The sequence below is a fragment of the Epinephelus lanceolatus genome, chromosome 15, assembly GCF_041903045.1.
Source record: "Epinephelus lanceolatus isolate andai-2023 chromosome 15, ASM4190304v1, whole genome shotgun sequence".
Lineage (NCBI taxonomy): Eukaryota > Metazoa > Chordata > Actinopteri > Perciformes > Serranidae > Epinephelus > Epinephelus lanceolatus.
The window spans coordinates 17,950,379-17,967,108 of NC_135748.1; the positions used below are offsets into that span (position 1 = coordinate 17,950,379).

Consider the following 16,730-nt stretch of genomic DNA (forward strand, 5'->3'; position numbering starts at 1 on the left):
CTCATTGCTCAATGCTATGTTTACATAGCACCAAATGAGGCAGATCATTTGTGAAAAAAACCCTCCTCTGCTTAGTCTGTTGCCTTGAAGCATTTCTAGAAAGTTTGTGACCCGAGCGTCATGTTGTTGAGTACCAAGCACTGCCCACATGCCTGACCAACTTCCTAATTTTACAGATACAAAGAACAAATACATTGTAAATATGTATGAAAATATGTTTCTTAAAACACAGAATCTTAAGTCATATTTAATCAGCGCTTCCCAGTTTGACAATTTGACAGCAGTTCACAGAGCAATTGACAAGATTGACAGCTGCATTAGAGACTCCTCAAATCTGTTTGGTTCTTGCTGACCGCTGTGTGGTCTGATCCTAGCAAATGTCATTAGAGGTGACAGGAGGGGAGGAGGGACATGGTATTTTATACAGACTGTCTGTCTCGTGTGCCTCTTTCATAATATAGTGACAGTTTCAGCAAATATGACAGTTATTTTCATAGAAGTTACCAACTGTAGCTTTAGTAACTCAGTGCAATTCAGTACTGCAATTCAATATTGAATTTATACCAGTGAGTTTATCAAACTTAATCCTTTCTATATTACATTAATTGTAACTTACTCTCTGTTCTAGTGAATCACGAGACTGCTGTATTTTCCTCTTGTGGTGGACATGTTTGATTTCACACTGTAGCCAATCCTCCTGCTTTTTTATTGCATTGCATTTTACTTCCAGTCTGCACATCCTGTCCAGAGGTTTGCCAATTAAACTGATAGTATTTTTTGCCACTGGAATAATCACAACACACCCGCTTCATCAATGCCACACCACACTGTAGTACTGTGTATGGGAGCCCATTAGGGCCTGAGTGAAACCTAGAGAAAACACCATGCAGTAGTATTAACAGTCTTCTCACTTTGATTCTTACGTTTCTCTCTTGTTTTTCTCTCTCTTTGATCTTCCCAAGATGTGGCTAATGGCAGCACAGGCTACAGGCCTCCTCCCAGGACCAAGGAGGTGGTCATTAATGGCCAGACAGTCAAACTGAAGTACTGCTTCACCTGCAAGATTTTCAGACCACCACGTGCCTCCCACTGCAGCCTCTGTGACAACTGCGTGGGTGAGTGAAAATGATATTCCCTGGCAGTGAGTTTGTATGTTTGGCTGATATTTTCTGTTAGTACTTAAGTCTTTATCACATTCAGTTTGAGAATTAGTCTAATTAGCACAAACAGCCAAGACCATCACCAAACTCAGTCCTCAGTCTAGTCTGTGATTTGTTTGAATTGAACCACTTCATACCTGTTTATATGTATTTAAACAAAAGGTGAATGTAGATACACAGATTAACTGTAGGCCTATCTGAGAAAATCACATTTGTAAACTTATTTCTCTTCAGAGCCTCTCCACCCCCCCCATCCACACATATAAACACACAAATTCATGTTTAACCTGATTTAGCAAAAGTTGCATCTGTAGGTGAGAAAACGAGCCAAGATAAATGTTTAGTTGATGATGCATATCTACGGGGAATATTCAGTACATATGCTCAGAGGCATCCATTTCCACACAGAGGAGAGGGAAGGAAAAGTTACAACGAGAACAACAGAAAGAAAACAGCAGCATAATAGTTTTGCTGCTCTTCACAACCTCATGCTCCGTCTCTGGAGACAAAGCAAAGACCACAGCTAGGCAATTACCATAAGATAGAGAGAGAGATACAGGGACCTGTGCGTCTGTATCTTCCTCATCAAGGTTTTTTGTGCCGCTCACTCATCAGAAACAACTCCTGTCTTTCAATGTCTGTTTCCTTGTCAGAAGTGGGGCTGACAAAAAACCTGGGAGACAAAGATGAGGAAGTAGTAAACACAGGAAAGAAAAAAAGATGAGGAGGTGGTAATCAGATGCAGCAGATGTACGCTGGCAGGAAGGAAGACAGACTGGCAGCTGAACAAAAAAGATGGGAGGGCAGTCATTTTCACAAACAGGCTATGTCCACAAAGGCGGATTATGTGTGCATTTTAGCTGGATTCCAAAACGAAACTGGCAATGCTCACTTTCTGATTAAAATGTCATTTAAAGTAGATATCCTAACCAAGAAAACAAAACAAACATGGACGCAGAGCAGTGTGATCTTCTAAATCTAAATCCAAATATAAGGTTTAAGAAATATGTTTGGATCATAGCTGTGAGCCACAGATGGGGAGGGAAATGAAGAATGAGATATAGACACATAGTTGGACTGTTTATGGGCTCTAGTGATGAACGTCAGCTCTTAATGGTGTCTCTTTCATGAGATCTACTTTCCCCTCTGCACTCAAAGCTCCAGTTCCAGCTCCCCACCCAACAAGGCTCCATATCCCCAAAGTTAAATCTGAAGTCAGTCAGTCCAGGGTTGGTTATGAAGCTTCGAAGATAAACTGTATGAATCAGGATATAGAGAATTAGGTTATATGCAAGAGAAAAGGACCATCATTCATGTACATGATGAGCTTTCTGGTCTTTTTCAAACACTGTAGACAGCATGCGGGCCAAATCCGGCCCGGCGATCAAGCCAGACCGGCCAGTCAGTCGGTTCAGTTTACAAATAAATCATGCAAATAACACATACTTTGCCATAATAAATGCTTCAAACCAGTGCAGCACTCCTGTGCACTTGGCCTAATTGTCTCTTGAAAGGAATTTTGAAAGGAAGGAGGTCTGAAAGGAATGTTTTCTTTAAAAAAAATGCCAAAATTACACCATTTATCATAGCCAGAAACTGTAAACACAGAAATTATCATCAGATTTTCCGATTTCCAACGGCCCTGGAATGCATCATGTGTGACAAATGCTTCTGTCAAGGATACCAAATGTAGAAAAGTGATATTTCATCAGAATCACTTTATTCGACATGTATCTTTTTAAGTATCGCCTAAAATAAAACCATTTGCACTGACCAAATCCTGTAAAAAACATTAAATTCTGGGAAGCCATTAATAACTCAACTGAGATCAATAGTCACGTGGCAGAAATTCAGTGAAACTTCCACCAAAGTGCAGGCTGTCTACAGGGAGAGGAGAGGACAAGAGGTAGTGAAAATGTCAATAATAAATGTAAATTGCACTGTAGCGAAATAAAAGTTTTCAGTTTTGTGTCAGGTTTACATACATAATGAGAATAATAGCTCAAGGAAGTGTCTGGCCCCCAGGCCTTTAGCTTTCTTAAACTGTAGCCCCTGAATGGCTCTGCTGTAGAGCAAGGTGAACCTTATTTATGTTGGTTTAATAACCCGTGAATTAAGTCTGTAATGATCAGTATTAGTAACAGATTAGATTGGCACTTGCGCTTAAACTGGAGAAGCAGATCACATCAGCAGTGAAAAAAAAAAAAGTCCTTCCCTTGTCTCTTGACTTCTCTGTCTCTTTGTGTCTACCTCTGGTGCTGTAAACGCCAGGGGGCTAACAAGCTCTTAAATAAGTTAACAGCCAGAATGGATAGGGCCTCCCTTGTGGAAGTGCAGGATAGGAATATGGTGGAGTCACTTCCTTTTTAAAAGGGTTATCCCCGTGGGAGTGATATAAGAAGCTTATAAGAGCGCAGAATTATCACACACGCACACACACACACACACCACTTCACTTTGCCCTCTGTCCTCCTCTTTTTTCCCCTCGCAGTACAGACTGTACAGATCTCTAAAATTGCCTCACTGTTTGTGTTTAACTCCAATTGTAGTGCTCATAAATATTGGTGCTTGTTGTTAGTGTGGGATTTTGTGATTGACTTTTAGAGGGATTTTGGGTCTGTCTCTAATTTGCTTAACTAAAGGACATTAGATGAAGATTTAATGACACTCTTGGGGGAAATGAGTTTGTTATGTAAGCAAACAATAAAATACATCAAAAGAATATCGGCACATAAATAAGAATGTATTAGATCATTATGAACCTGTTAGAGTTGCAGGCATTTCATTTTAATTTAAAGCCCTCATTGAAGGGATGATGTTCATGAGCAATCAGCCGGAACGCCTGCGGCCAGATGCATAAAACTGTCTGTAGATTCACAACTAAAACTGTGTGTACGTACAAAGACAGGAATGTGCATAGACATTCCTTTCGTAAGATTTATAAAGCTGTGTGTACAACTCATTCTGTTGTATAAATATCAATCATTTCCAAGTCCCACAGTTTGCTATAAGTAGTTGTAGAAACGCCCTTAAACAACTGTTTGCATTGCATATCGATGTCTGTGCCCACTCCACCAATCATTAGACCTGTCAATGAGAAGAACAGCAAAGAAAGTGTCATTCCACTGATCACGTTGTGTCACCAAGGCATCATGCACGGCTGTGGATATTTGTCGCTTCCACGTTAATTTATGACATGTTTCTACAAACCATCACTGCGGTAAAATCTCAATCATTATGATAATTAAGCGTCAGAAGGATGATTAATATTTTATTCATAGCACTTAATGTTGAAAATGACGGTACAAAGTGCACTATAATTCAGGATCAAATTAAAGGAACTGTGAGATTATGGATTAAATGTAAAGACAAAGAATGAGAAATCATAAATAATTTAACTTGATGTTTATAAATGCACCTTTGATCGACATTTTACAGAGCGCTGTGCAGCCTACGAAAATAATAACACAATTGGCAACCTGAAAACAATGTTTTATTATAAAGTGACATCTCTTGCCTTATATTTCATATTCAGCTTTGTATTACCCCCAGCTGTCCCAGCTAAAGTTGTGTGTACACCTGGTCTGAAGAATGTGTGAGGTGTCACCGCATATTCTTCCTTTATACGCATGTTTTTTGTGCGATTGCATCGTTTATACATCTGGCCCCTGGTATCTCTTTGCAGTTGTTTCTCCCTTAACCTCCTCCTGATCATGGTTCAAAGTTAAACAGACACTTTAAAACAGCAAGAATGCTTCGGTCATTAGTGGAAACTCTGGCTCATTCTTCTCACATCCTCATAAAACATCCTTACATTGACACATGGAGAACAGGACTGTAGAAGCACATACAGAGGAACATCAAAAGTCCCATTCCTCCTCTCCTAACATTGTTGGTCACTTAATATTAATAACCATTGTGGAAAGGCTGTGATAATCAGATTTGATGAGTAGAGCTTGTCCCCTTTCATCCTGTCTGACTAGAGGCTGTGTTTCCCAGACACATTTCAACCAGGCATTGATTAATGACGACAAAAGCAGGTCATTTCACTTCACTAAACAAATAATGGCTCTGATTAATTAGTTAAGTAGCTACCACCATGCACAGCTAGCAGTCCACACTCAGAGACAGGATTATGGAGTCAGGACTGATTGAATAACCACGCTAACAATAAGCCCTCCACTCTTGGAGCCATCAGTGAGAAGATAAGTGTGCTGGAGCACCGTTTCTTTGATTAAAACATTACTGACTCATTTTCCTCTGAAATCATTTCACCTTAAATTATAAAGGAGTTAAACTCTTCGGACTGCATTCCGATACATATTTGTGTTTTGAGTACATTGCACAAGACATTTTATTTACTTAAACAACACAGATATTCAGATAAAAGAGGCTCCTCTGTGCAACACAATACTTTGTTCAGTCTCAGACTCTTATTGCTCCTGTCTGCATGATCTCTGTGGAAGGAACCCGACAGTCTGAACGACACTTTCACTGAACTTCCTTTTTTTGGTCTTCATTTGTAATTCCTCAAACGTCTGCAGATATCCCTAAATTGATGTCTTACTGGAGGCACTTTATCTGTTGACCCAGCAAAGTGCTTCTTTCAACCTCACACAGACCCACACTGACGGGGAGAATTTCAGCCATACACAGTCATGTCGGCCTGTGACTTTTATTAGCGAGTTTATATAAATAGCCAGTTTACACTATGTGAAAAATGTGTATGTTTTCATGCCAAGGCCCAGAGGAACACTTCCCCTTTTCTTCATTTCCCACAGCTCTAGATTTATAGTTTGTGTTTACATACACTGAAGTAACCTAGTTCTTTAAATGTGATGTAATGGCTGTAATTGAGAAAACCCAGACATCATCTGGAGAAACCAGATTTTTAAGCTGTGTGAACATAACCCGGTTTCCTTTAGGGTTTTTACAAGAGCACAAATACATGACAAAGACTTCAGACAGGAGAAATGTCACTGTAGCAGCAGTGCGGTGGGATAAAAGGAAAAACTTGTAGGTGTGAGTCCTTGTATCCAAAAAAACCCCAAACTTTTCTTACTCTCCCTCCATCTGTCTCTCTCTGTCCGTGCAGAGCGTTTTGACCACCACTGTCCCTGGGTGGGGAACTGCGTGGGAAGGAGGAACTACCGTTTCTTCTACATGTTCATCCTCTCGCTCTCCTTCCTCACCATCTTCATCTTCGCCTTCGTCATCACACACATTATTTTACGTAAGTAGCAGACGGGAGGGGAAGAGGACACATGCTCAGGCATGGTGCAGACACACACACGCACACCGACACACTCCTCCTGGCTGTGTTCTTGGTGTGTTTCAAGCCAGCAGGTTGTAAGTGGGTGTTGTGAAAATCTGCAGCATTCTGGCTTGTTACCATCTTTCCAGCTGGGAGCAGGCAGCGGACTGTGGGCTCCCCATTAGTGTATGTTTGTGTGTGCGCGCACATAAATGACAGTCAGCGGATCTACGTTGCACTGGGAAAGAAATATTGGCCAAGATTAGATGCTAGGAAATTATACTGCTGAGGCGTACAGTAGGCATACAGTATGGCGGTGGTAAAACCGGCCCGTCAGTGCTTCAAATCAAAGATGGATGCAGTCCTCCAGTGCTTGAGGCTCTAAAATTACACTATCACAATATTTCATTTGTTCTGTAAAACATGCCTTTGCACTCTCTCAACCCATTTTGTACTTATGCAATTAAAAGGCAAAGTAAATGATCAATCTGACTGATTGGAGCCACAGAGGAATCCTACAGCCACCTATAACTGGCCCTCATTTAAGCTTTTTTCTTTTTTGCTCTTTCCTTTGGCTCCGTCCTCTTCACACATGGACATTAAATTGGAGTCCCAATTTAAGTGGGCCCACTCTGCCCAGTTCAGTCTATCTTGTTGACACTTAAACCAAGAAAGGGTCTGCGGCAAGTTACTAGCTCCAGAGTGTGTAGTAGTAGCCAATACCTGATACAAGTACCCACATTTAATTGGTGTTGTTTAATACTGATTTGCACCATTGCATGAGCTAGAGTGTATGGTACTGGTAATGGCGAATGCAACTGCATAGTGGTCTAATAGAAACTTTATCTTTCTCTGTTCACAGACTCCCATCGGAACGGATTCCTCAATGCACTTAAAGATAGTCCTGCCAGATATCCTTTCACTGAAGCTGGCCTTTTGGCATTTACTGTGAAATATGTGTCTATTAAGTGTCTGATTTTTCTCTACATATTCCTCTGTCCGTAGTGACTAGACTCACTTGCCCAGCGAGGGCTCCGTTTAGGTCATCCTGTAGGTCAGAATTCATTTGCATAACATGCCTTTTCAATGCATTCCTATCAGTTATAGTACTTGCGTAACTGGTGTACGTCTGATTAGTCCTGTTCCATCAGGGTAATACAGCACGCAAGGCAGCTCCTCACTCTGTCTCTGTCGATTGACTCAGTCGCTCTTTGATTCCAGCTGGCTCCAACTTGCCCCCGCTCCCTCTACAGAGATGCCGTGTGAGTGCGATTGGATATAAGTGCGGGTATGTCCGTCTGTGTGATTGATGCCAACTGGGTGCGAGACGTCTTAAGCTACAGCTGTTACAAATACCCTGTAAGTCAGCTTATTGTTTCAGCACAGCATCAGTGATAATCGTGTGGACTGCTGTAAATCCAGGCAAGTCAAATGTTTTATTTTGACATTTCAGTAAAGTTTGGCTTCCTGCCATTTGATCTTACAGCTGTGAATCCAGGCAATAAAGGTCGGATGCAGTAAAAAAAATGTTGATGTACTGACATCATACCATTATGCAGAGCAACAACAAGCATGGCTAGAGGTGCAATTGCACCCAGCTCCATCGCTTTAATGTTGATCATTGTCCTGCATTCACGTCAATTTGAAACTGAGGAAGAAACCGGAGTGTGTCCGTCATCTGGAGGTGGCTCAGTTTCAGAAGGGCAGATGTGAGACAGACTGTCTTCTTCAAAATGTGCAACAGAAGGATTGCTGCTGAAGGTAGCAGTACAGTCAGTCTGTTCCATTACTTAAAACACCACCCAGTCTACAACACTACAGTTAGGCCCCCACTTTGAAAAAAGATGGTAAAAAAGTCAAACTTGCCCCCATGTTGTTTTGTGGTGTGTGTATATACCAGGCATTACGGTAAGAGTGTGTAGACACTAACTTCTAAGTTCTAAGAACTTTCTTCCATTAAAAGTTATTTTTCACATTTATTCAATAAGTCAGTCTGTCAGTAATAAATAACTAGAAAAAAATAAGTAAATATAAAATATGAATAAATGAATGAGTGAATGAATGAATAAATATATAAACAAAATGATTTAAATATAAAATAAAAAATAAAATAAATGATAATTTAAAAACGCTACTGCCAGAGACACTGTATTTCAGAGAAAATTTGAATTTCAGATGTGTTCAATTATTCAGACTTAATAGAGAATGCATTTTCAAAAAACAATCTAAATCAAAATTAAACCCCTCTAAGATGCCAAATACAGTTAGTATACCAGAATGATCACACTTGTTTCATCTGGTAGCGTCAAAGGGTTAAATCAAACAAAAATATGAAAATATTGAGATATATATCCTATGGCGGCATATCATAGAGATACTGAGATATTAACTGTAAGCCATATCGCTCAGCCCTGCTCCTCAACACACTAGTGTTGAGATGAGAGGAAAATTAACCTCACCTTTTGACTATTAATGACCGCCTCAATCTGCCGAAAATAAAGGTGTTATTACTCTAAATATATTTTGAATTCTTCTCTGATTTTAAACAGTACAAGAATCTGAACCAGGATCCTATAAGAACCAAAATCAATAAGCAAGTTTGGAGATCAGCATTGATCAAATCTAAATGATACCCAACACTATTTGTAAGCCACAAATCAAGTTAAAAGCTCAGGGCTATGACACGCTCTCTCTCTCTGCCCTTTCTCTCCATGGCTGAGTGAGATAACTGTTTCTCTGGCAGAGAAATGTGTGCCAAGCCAAGCTGATAACGGCCTGTGTCCTACAGGACTTTAATAAAGGGGAACTGCAGTCGATAGTATCGTAGCAGTCCTTTGTACGAGGTGAATGATGACATGTTTTGTCCTTGCTAAGGAGGAAGAGAATGGGAAAAGAGAAAAAGAAGAGGGAGATTAAGAGAGAGGAAGGCACAGAGTGAGGGTGTTTAGTTGTTTTTTACAGTACACTTTAACAGACTGGCTCGTGGTCTTTGAGTATGTAATATTCTACCAATATCCCCACAGAGACTTATCTGTACTAAGGGTATTTGTGGTTCCTTTTAATGAATAAGATATTCTTTTAGAGACTGTATCCTCAGATCTAAAGGGCTACTGTAGTTTTTTCTTTTCTTCATAAAAGCAGAGGGATTCATCTTGAACAGTGTCTGTGTTTCCGTGCTTTATGTGGAGCAGAGAAAATGAGCAGCGTTCTGCAGTCCCAGCCAAGTGAATGGGTAACTAGGACCTATTGGCAAGAGGAGGACAGCCCCAAGGCTGTAGGTCAATATGCTAGCTGTTAGGACTCGTACTATATTGTGTCCATGCTCGCTCCATATGGGTCTATAATGTGTGTGTGTCTTTGTGTGCATGTGCTTTAACATTATTGTATGTCTACCGCCATTTTTATCTAATCCATTCTTCCATTTAGTTAAACAATTATCCCTTGACTCAACCGTGTCACTGTGCTGGAGGTGGTGGTGTGTTTCTTCTCTGTCTGGTCCATAGTGGGCCTCTCAGGCTTCCATACCTACCTGATCAGCTCTAATCAGACCACCAATGAGGATGTGAGTATAAAACAGACATCAGTGTGCCACATACACTGTTCCTTAAAATATGAACTACAAAATAAGGAGACACCATAATAAAAGAATGAAGCATTGCTGTTAGATTGTTTAGTTTACAGTTTGGTCTAAGTTACTTTTCCTGTGAGGATTAGACAGTGGTGTTAGTGTTCTTTGTTAATGACAGTTGTTGGTGGTGCAATTACTGAACTTTTTCAACACATATTGTGTAATATTGGGAATTCAGGGGGAAAAAGCAATGTATTTTTTCATATTTTTATACATTTTTTAATTATTTTAAAGTAATAATTAACACAAATTCAACGAAAGTCCGCAATATTTGTGGGGTCTTGCAATTTTTTCAAAAGTCCTGTGATTTTTCCGCATTTTTCTGCATTTTCCTGCTTACCGGAAGTCGTTGCACACAGGTCGTCATTTGAAACGTCATCAGACGCGTCATCAAATGACGCTAATGGCATTGCAGTATGGAGAAACACTCTGAATTGACATAAGAATTTGTACTGTTTAAATGCATACAATACTGTATGTGTTGAATGTATTAAAATGTTATGTTTACAGGCGATGTAGCTTACATGTTGTTTTGCAGTCACATTGTGTGGTTTGAGAGCTACAATATTCACTCAGGATTTTTTGCAACATTATTGGAGTCCATGTTTTGAAACTAATTTAATAAAACTAAAGAAGAGAACAATAAAAACATTTGCAGCTATTTTTGTAATATTCAGTATGATTATTATAGCAAGTGATTACATGGCTTATCTTTCTTTGGTGGTAGTAGTTTAAAAAAATCCAAAAAAAAAATCTCCCTTTGTCATTAGCCACAATTTTTGTCATTGTCCGCAATTTCCCGCAAAAAAACATATAAAAATACTGCAATTTTTATCACAATTTTTGACAAAATTGGCTGCAAATTCAAGGGTTTTGGGCCACGAGATCCTGGAGGGACTGACTAAAGACCAGTGGTATAGTATTGCCAGAGCGCAGCAGAACTCTGCTCTGGCACTTTTTTTCTCCAAGTGAGGAAATAAAGTATTCGCAGTTCACATAATTCGCTTAAAATTCATACACTTTTTTTTAGTGCTTGATCCAGTCATCACTGAAGCATATGTCATGTACGAGAGACAATAAAAACAGATGGGATGGTCAAAGTTGCCGGTACCTGATAGCAGTAGCCTTTGAACATCACAATGATTTGAGTATTTTTTCTTAGTCTGTTAACTAGTAAAAAATACAAAGGCAACAAAACATTCTTTTATTCTATCGGTGTAGTTTGTCTGATGTTTGTAAACTCACCACCGTAGAAACAGCGGTTACATAACCTTTGAAACGACCCACAACTTCATCCGTCATAGGTGGACTCTGCTTCTTAAATAGCACTACACCCCTGCTAAAGACAGAACACACAGACAGGAGAGAGTTAACGTTGGTTGGAGCGTGGTAATAGCGCGCTAAGAACGTGGCTATTAAACACCAAGGTCACAGGTCCAATCCCTGTACGAACCGTAAACATTCTTAGCCCCAGACTAGACCCGATACACAAACATTATCTGTGTTAGACAGACGTGATTTTTCATCCAGTGACACTTGAGATTTTTATCTGTGCTGTTTCTTCCAGATAAAAGGTTCATGGTCTTCTAAAAGAGGGAAGGACAACTATAACCCCTACAGCTATGGCAATATATTCACCAACTGCTGTGCAGCACTGTGTGGACCCCTGCCACCGAGGTATGACGTGTGTTGAAATGTTTTTACGAGGTGATTTAGGCATTCCCAGGTGCCCATATGATGACATACTAGCCCTATCACTCACCGCTCGGAGAAAACCCATTTGTCACCTTTACTGTAATAGGTCACAGCACCTGTTTTTATTTTCACCCCTTGTAATTTAGCGTTTTGTCCGAAGACTAAAATAGAACTGTTAGTCGAGACTCCTTTTGATGTGAGGAGCTGCTTTGAGACGAGCCTGCCTGCAGCCTTTTCGCTATACATAGCCACCAAGATACTGCATGAGTGGAAAGGATTTCAAGCCCATTTTAACCAAATCCAAGATCAAAGTTGGCTTGATATATTAGATTTCACACTTTTGCTGTTCATGTGATTTAACAAAAATACAGGCCAACTGTCACAGCGACTTTCTCATGTCCATGTGACTGTAAATGTCAGTACACATCGCACATTCCCTCCCAGCTTCTTTCAGTTCAGCATTTTGCCCAACAATTCTCATTACTCATCTGTGAAAATGTACGTCTTGACTGCTGCCTCTGAGACTGCTCTTTTTTCCTTCCTTTCATCATGGTTTGAAAGTGTTCAAGCTGACCCACTGGACAGAGATACCTACTATCTGTTTTTATCTTCACTGGCCATCGGACCCACTTTTTTAGATAAAGCGCTCACAAGAATGCTGTCAAGACATCACCAACATCTCTTAGCCTTTGGAACTTGCAGTCTTAAACTTTGGCCTTTTGCTTTGCACTCATTTAAGCATAACAACAGGAAGTTAGAGAAACACACAGTCTCTGGTTAGGCTAAATACATATCACGGCTGTACAGAATAGTTTCAAGCTTCATTCATAATGTTGACTTCCAAATGCTGTGCAGCTTTTTTTGCATGTCTATTTATTCTGTTGAAACTCGGTATCTCTGCACAGCTGCAGATAAAGACTAGGCTTTAATATAGGCATTAATATAATTAACCCCAGTGCGTTATGAAGTCCAAAAGTTATTAGAAACAGATGGATGTAATAATTTCCAAAATTCACAACATGTTTATATCTTCCATTTCAGTCCATATTTAATGGCATTTAGCCTTTCAGAAACATTTTCACTGCTGTTTTACTTTTGCCACAAACCAAGGGAGGCACACATCTGTATTACTGAAGCAGTCTACCAGCAATCTAACAGCACCATAAATTACATTTATTCATTAAGGAAAATTGATTGGTGTCTTAGTGGATAGAGCAGGCCCCCCTATGTACAAAGGCATCGTCCTTGCTGCAGCGGCTGCAGGTGCGATTCAAGCCTGTGGCCCTTTGCTGCGTGTCGTCCTCTCTCTCTATACCCTTCACGCTATACTGTCCTGTTCATTAAAGGTAAAATAGCCCACAAAAATAAAGATAAAAATTGAATTTAATTAACTAAAGGCATCAAGCTGGCTTCCAAATTCCCCAGATCCACATCTGATCGAGCATCCACGGGACATGCTGGTGTAGAAATGCATGCAGAAACCTACAGCTCTGGTTGGAAGAAGATACATACCTGCTGTTACATATTTTGGAAGACTCGATTAACATGTTTTGGGATATGTAAATATCACAACATTGACCTTTTCAGGAAGGAATAAAAAAGGGAGGCTGTGTACGCACAGTCCCACGAGTCCACCACTGATAGGAAACTTTAAGAAATCTTATTTTGATGCAAAGAAACAAATGACAAATGGCTCCAGCTGTTCAACATTTTTGATACTTTGAGGTAATTCGACATTTTAGAGCACAATAATGGAGTGTGCACAGCTGCATGCAAACAGGAATATTAGTGGAATATTAATTTTCATCAGCCATGTAAACAGCTTAGTAGGAATATTGTCCTTTCAGAATAAGGGAAAAAACTGGACTGTTTTGTGCATGTAAACCTACTCAATAAGAATAGCTGGTCCACCTTAATGGCCCACCTTAAGTGAGCCTGGTCAGGTTAGGTTAGGTTAGTTAGCTCACTAACTTAAATTAATTTCAAAGTCTCTGCTACGATCACTGCAGCTTCACTGTCATGCATCACTGTCACACACCAATCTCTTTGTTTTTCAACTGCACACTCACTACGCACGCAGTTTGGCACCAAAATGAGGCAACAAAATCTGCGTTGTGATGCAGCCCAGTAGGCACCAGTCATATAGGAATCATTGCCATATTGGCACTGGGTTTTGGTACCAAACTGTAGCTGTGATGTCATAAAATTTGAAGTCACACATTCGACGCTTCATTTGAAAATCTCCAGAGGCACAGCCCTAATATGTAGATAGAGCCACTAACATAAAGTATAAGAAGAGCAGTGATGGTGGCCTCTGGCAACATCCTGTGAGTGTATCCGGCTATACTATGCTCCAGCCATCACAAGCCATAAGTCACCAATAATGATTCCAGTGGGTGGCAAAGGAGAGTCCTCAGCGCACAGGTGGCTGCCATCTGGGCATGTGTTTTTTTTTTTGTGTGTGTGTGTGTGTCTGTGGCCGGCCACAGGCACTGCACAGCTGGGTCCACCAGTAAGAAAGGAATGTTTCACCTCAGCCTCAGACTTTGCAAGCAACGCTGCCTCTCACACACACCGAGACAAAAGCCTCTTGCATTTCGTTCCCTGCTGAGACCTTGACTCACATTTTCTAATGCATCAGCCTACATGTCTTTATGCTCATTTCTTCCTAACAGCATTTGCAGACGTTCCAGTGTTCATTACCAGCAACACAAGCCATCGCTGTAGGTTCCCACAGTTTGTGTCTGTGATTCTAGCAAACCATTTCCACCTGAATCGAGCTCAGTCCCACTGGAACACACTGTCACACTGTTAACTTTCTGTTAAATGATTACTCTGCTCATACAGTTTAACACCTCAACTGTCTCTGTGTGTGTGTGGTGTGTGTGCTTTATCTGGCTGACAAATAGTCATTATCACATACATCTGGCCCATGACCACACATGTGCATACCGAGAGTTCAGCAGGTCATTATGTAACCAGCTATGTCAGACTTCTGGAGCAGTAACGATGAGACAGAAACTATGATTCACTCCAGTGCTCCACTGCAGGATTTGATATAGTACTGAGTGGTGATTTTATGTATGTTTGTGTGAATGTTTGTGCTTGAGTGGAAGATATGGAAGATCAGTTGTGCTCATTACTCCTGGCAGAATGTATTTTTTTATAATATGACTTAGCATCCAGCCCAATTGCAACATGCACGTAGCACCTAGACAAGCATGGAGTAGCGACGCTTGGTCACAACCATAAACACTATGTTCGAGAGGAGTCAACAAGGCCTATGAAGAATAGTACACCATCCCTACTGGGAAGTATGGACAGGGATCTCTGATGTTTTTGTGGTGGTTGACCTGCAGTGGCACATGGTATTTAGTCGAACTGATGCGAGAATGACTGAAGCATTAGAACACAGGAGGGCAATTTGTGTCCATCAGTCTGGAAACTGCATCTGGGACACACTTGGTCCTTCCAACATGACAGTGATCCAAAACACAAGGCCAAGTCCACCCTGCAGTGATTAGGTTCTGGAGTGGCCATCACAGTCTCGTGACCTCATTACCATTAAGCCACTTTGGGGAGCTCTCAAACGTGCAGTTTGTGCAAGACAACCCGAGAACTGACGGGACCTGGAGGCTTTTTGCTTCGACGAACGGATAGCTTCATCACCTAAAAAAAATAAAGGGTCTTGTCCACGACTATCACAAAATACCGCAAGCTGTCATTGATGCTAAAGAGGGCAATAGACAGTATTAAGAACTAAGGGTAGGCAGACTTTTGGACAGTAACCGTTGCAGTATTTTCTTTATTGCTATGTTCCGTTTAATGATTGTGCTATTCTGTGATGCCTTATAGTTTAATTTGAATCCCATTAGACATAAAAAAACGTGTTTTGCCTGATCACTCATGTTCTCTGTAATGAATAGTAATCATGTAACAAATTCTGCGGGGGTATGTTAATGTATTACCAGTACTGTACACATTAATACATCACACAATCACTTACATGCTATTGTCTCTTTTATCAGAGTGGTGCCACTGACACACAGGGGCATTTGCACTCTGCTAATCCAGCCTGGCTGTAGATACAGGATAAGCCTGTTGTTTCAATCAATCAAAAGTGTCGTGGCTGTTTCATTATTACATCTGTGCTTTAAAGCTTTCGATGTTCTATTGTGTTTAATCTGTTACTAGGTGATGCCATTTGCTTTGTAACATTTGTGAATGAATGCCCACAGACAATGCTTTTCTCCCTTCTTTGTTTCTCTCCCACTAGTCTCATTGACAGACGAGGCTTTATCCAATCGGACACACCGCAGCTGGCACCACCAACCAATGGCATCACTATGTACGGCGCCACCCAGTCTCAGCAGAGCCACATGGTAAGACACTGACCTGACTGTGTCATTTCTCCAGGATACTACAGTCAGGTTGTTAATTTTGTAGAAGTAAAAATGCAGACTGAATCGTCACGAGTAGTCTGCATGTTTGTAGTTGCTCAGAGTGTTGAGAGACCTTGGGCCATATTCACAAAGCTTCCGAGTACAGAAATTCTAAGAAAAGTCTAAGAATGGTAAAGTTTTTCCCCTTACAGACTAAATACTGGTTAAGATAAAAGTTATTCACAAAGCATCTTAGCATCTTGCTTGAAAAAGTAATTTAAAGTCCTTGAATTTCATTTTGTGATGTCTAAATGAACTCTGTTTTAAGAGGTTTAAGAGTTTCATAGAGGAGAAAATAGCAGAAAGACAAAAAGGCTGAATGACACTGAGTTAATGAAACACTACAGATTAGATTGTGCAGGGATCATGTTTGTGGTTGGTCTTATTAGAGATGTGCTCACGTCTCTCACCCGACGCAATAACGCCAGAAATGAAAGTGATCTCTTCACCAGGATATATGGCAACTAGAAACATGCAACAGTGCAGCAGTGATGACTTCATATTGTGACGCAAATCATTTAATTTCCACTTGATGTCTGCACCTTTCAGGC

General features: G+C 40.5%; 1 protein-coding gene across 3 annotated transcripts in view; it reads left to right on the plus strand.

Moving 5' to 3' along the window:
- The window catches only part of LOC117266975 (palmitoyltransferase ZDHHC14-like), a 72,768-nt gene that overhangs the window by 46,056 nt on the left and 9,982 nt on the right, over positions 1-16,730 (plus strand). For all 3 annotated transcript variants that reach the window (XM_033642440.2, XM_033642438.2, XM_033642439.2), the window contains exons 4-9: positions 963-1,115; positions 6,256-6,393; positions 7,277-7,325; positions 9,874-9,976; positions 11,610-11,719; positions 16,014-16,119. In XM_033642440.2, the coding sequence (XP_033498331.1) occupies positions 963-1,115; positions 6,256-6,393; positions 7,277-7,325; positions 9,874-9,976; positions 11,610-11,719; positions 16,014-16,119 (659 nt within the window). The remainder of the gene's footprint in view (positions 1-962; positions 1,116-6,255; positions 6,394-7,276; positions 7,326-9,873; positions 9,977-11,609; positions 11,720-16,013; positions 16,120-16,730) is intronic.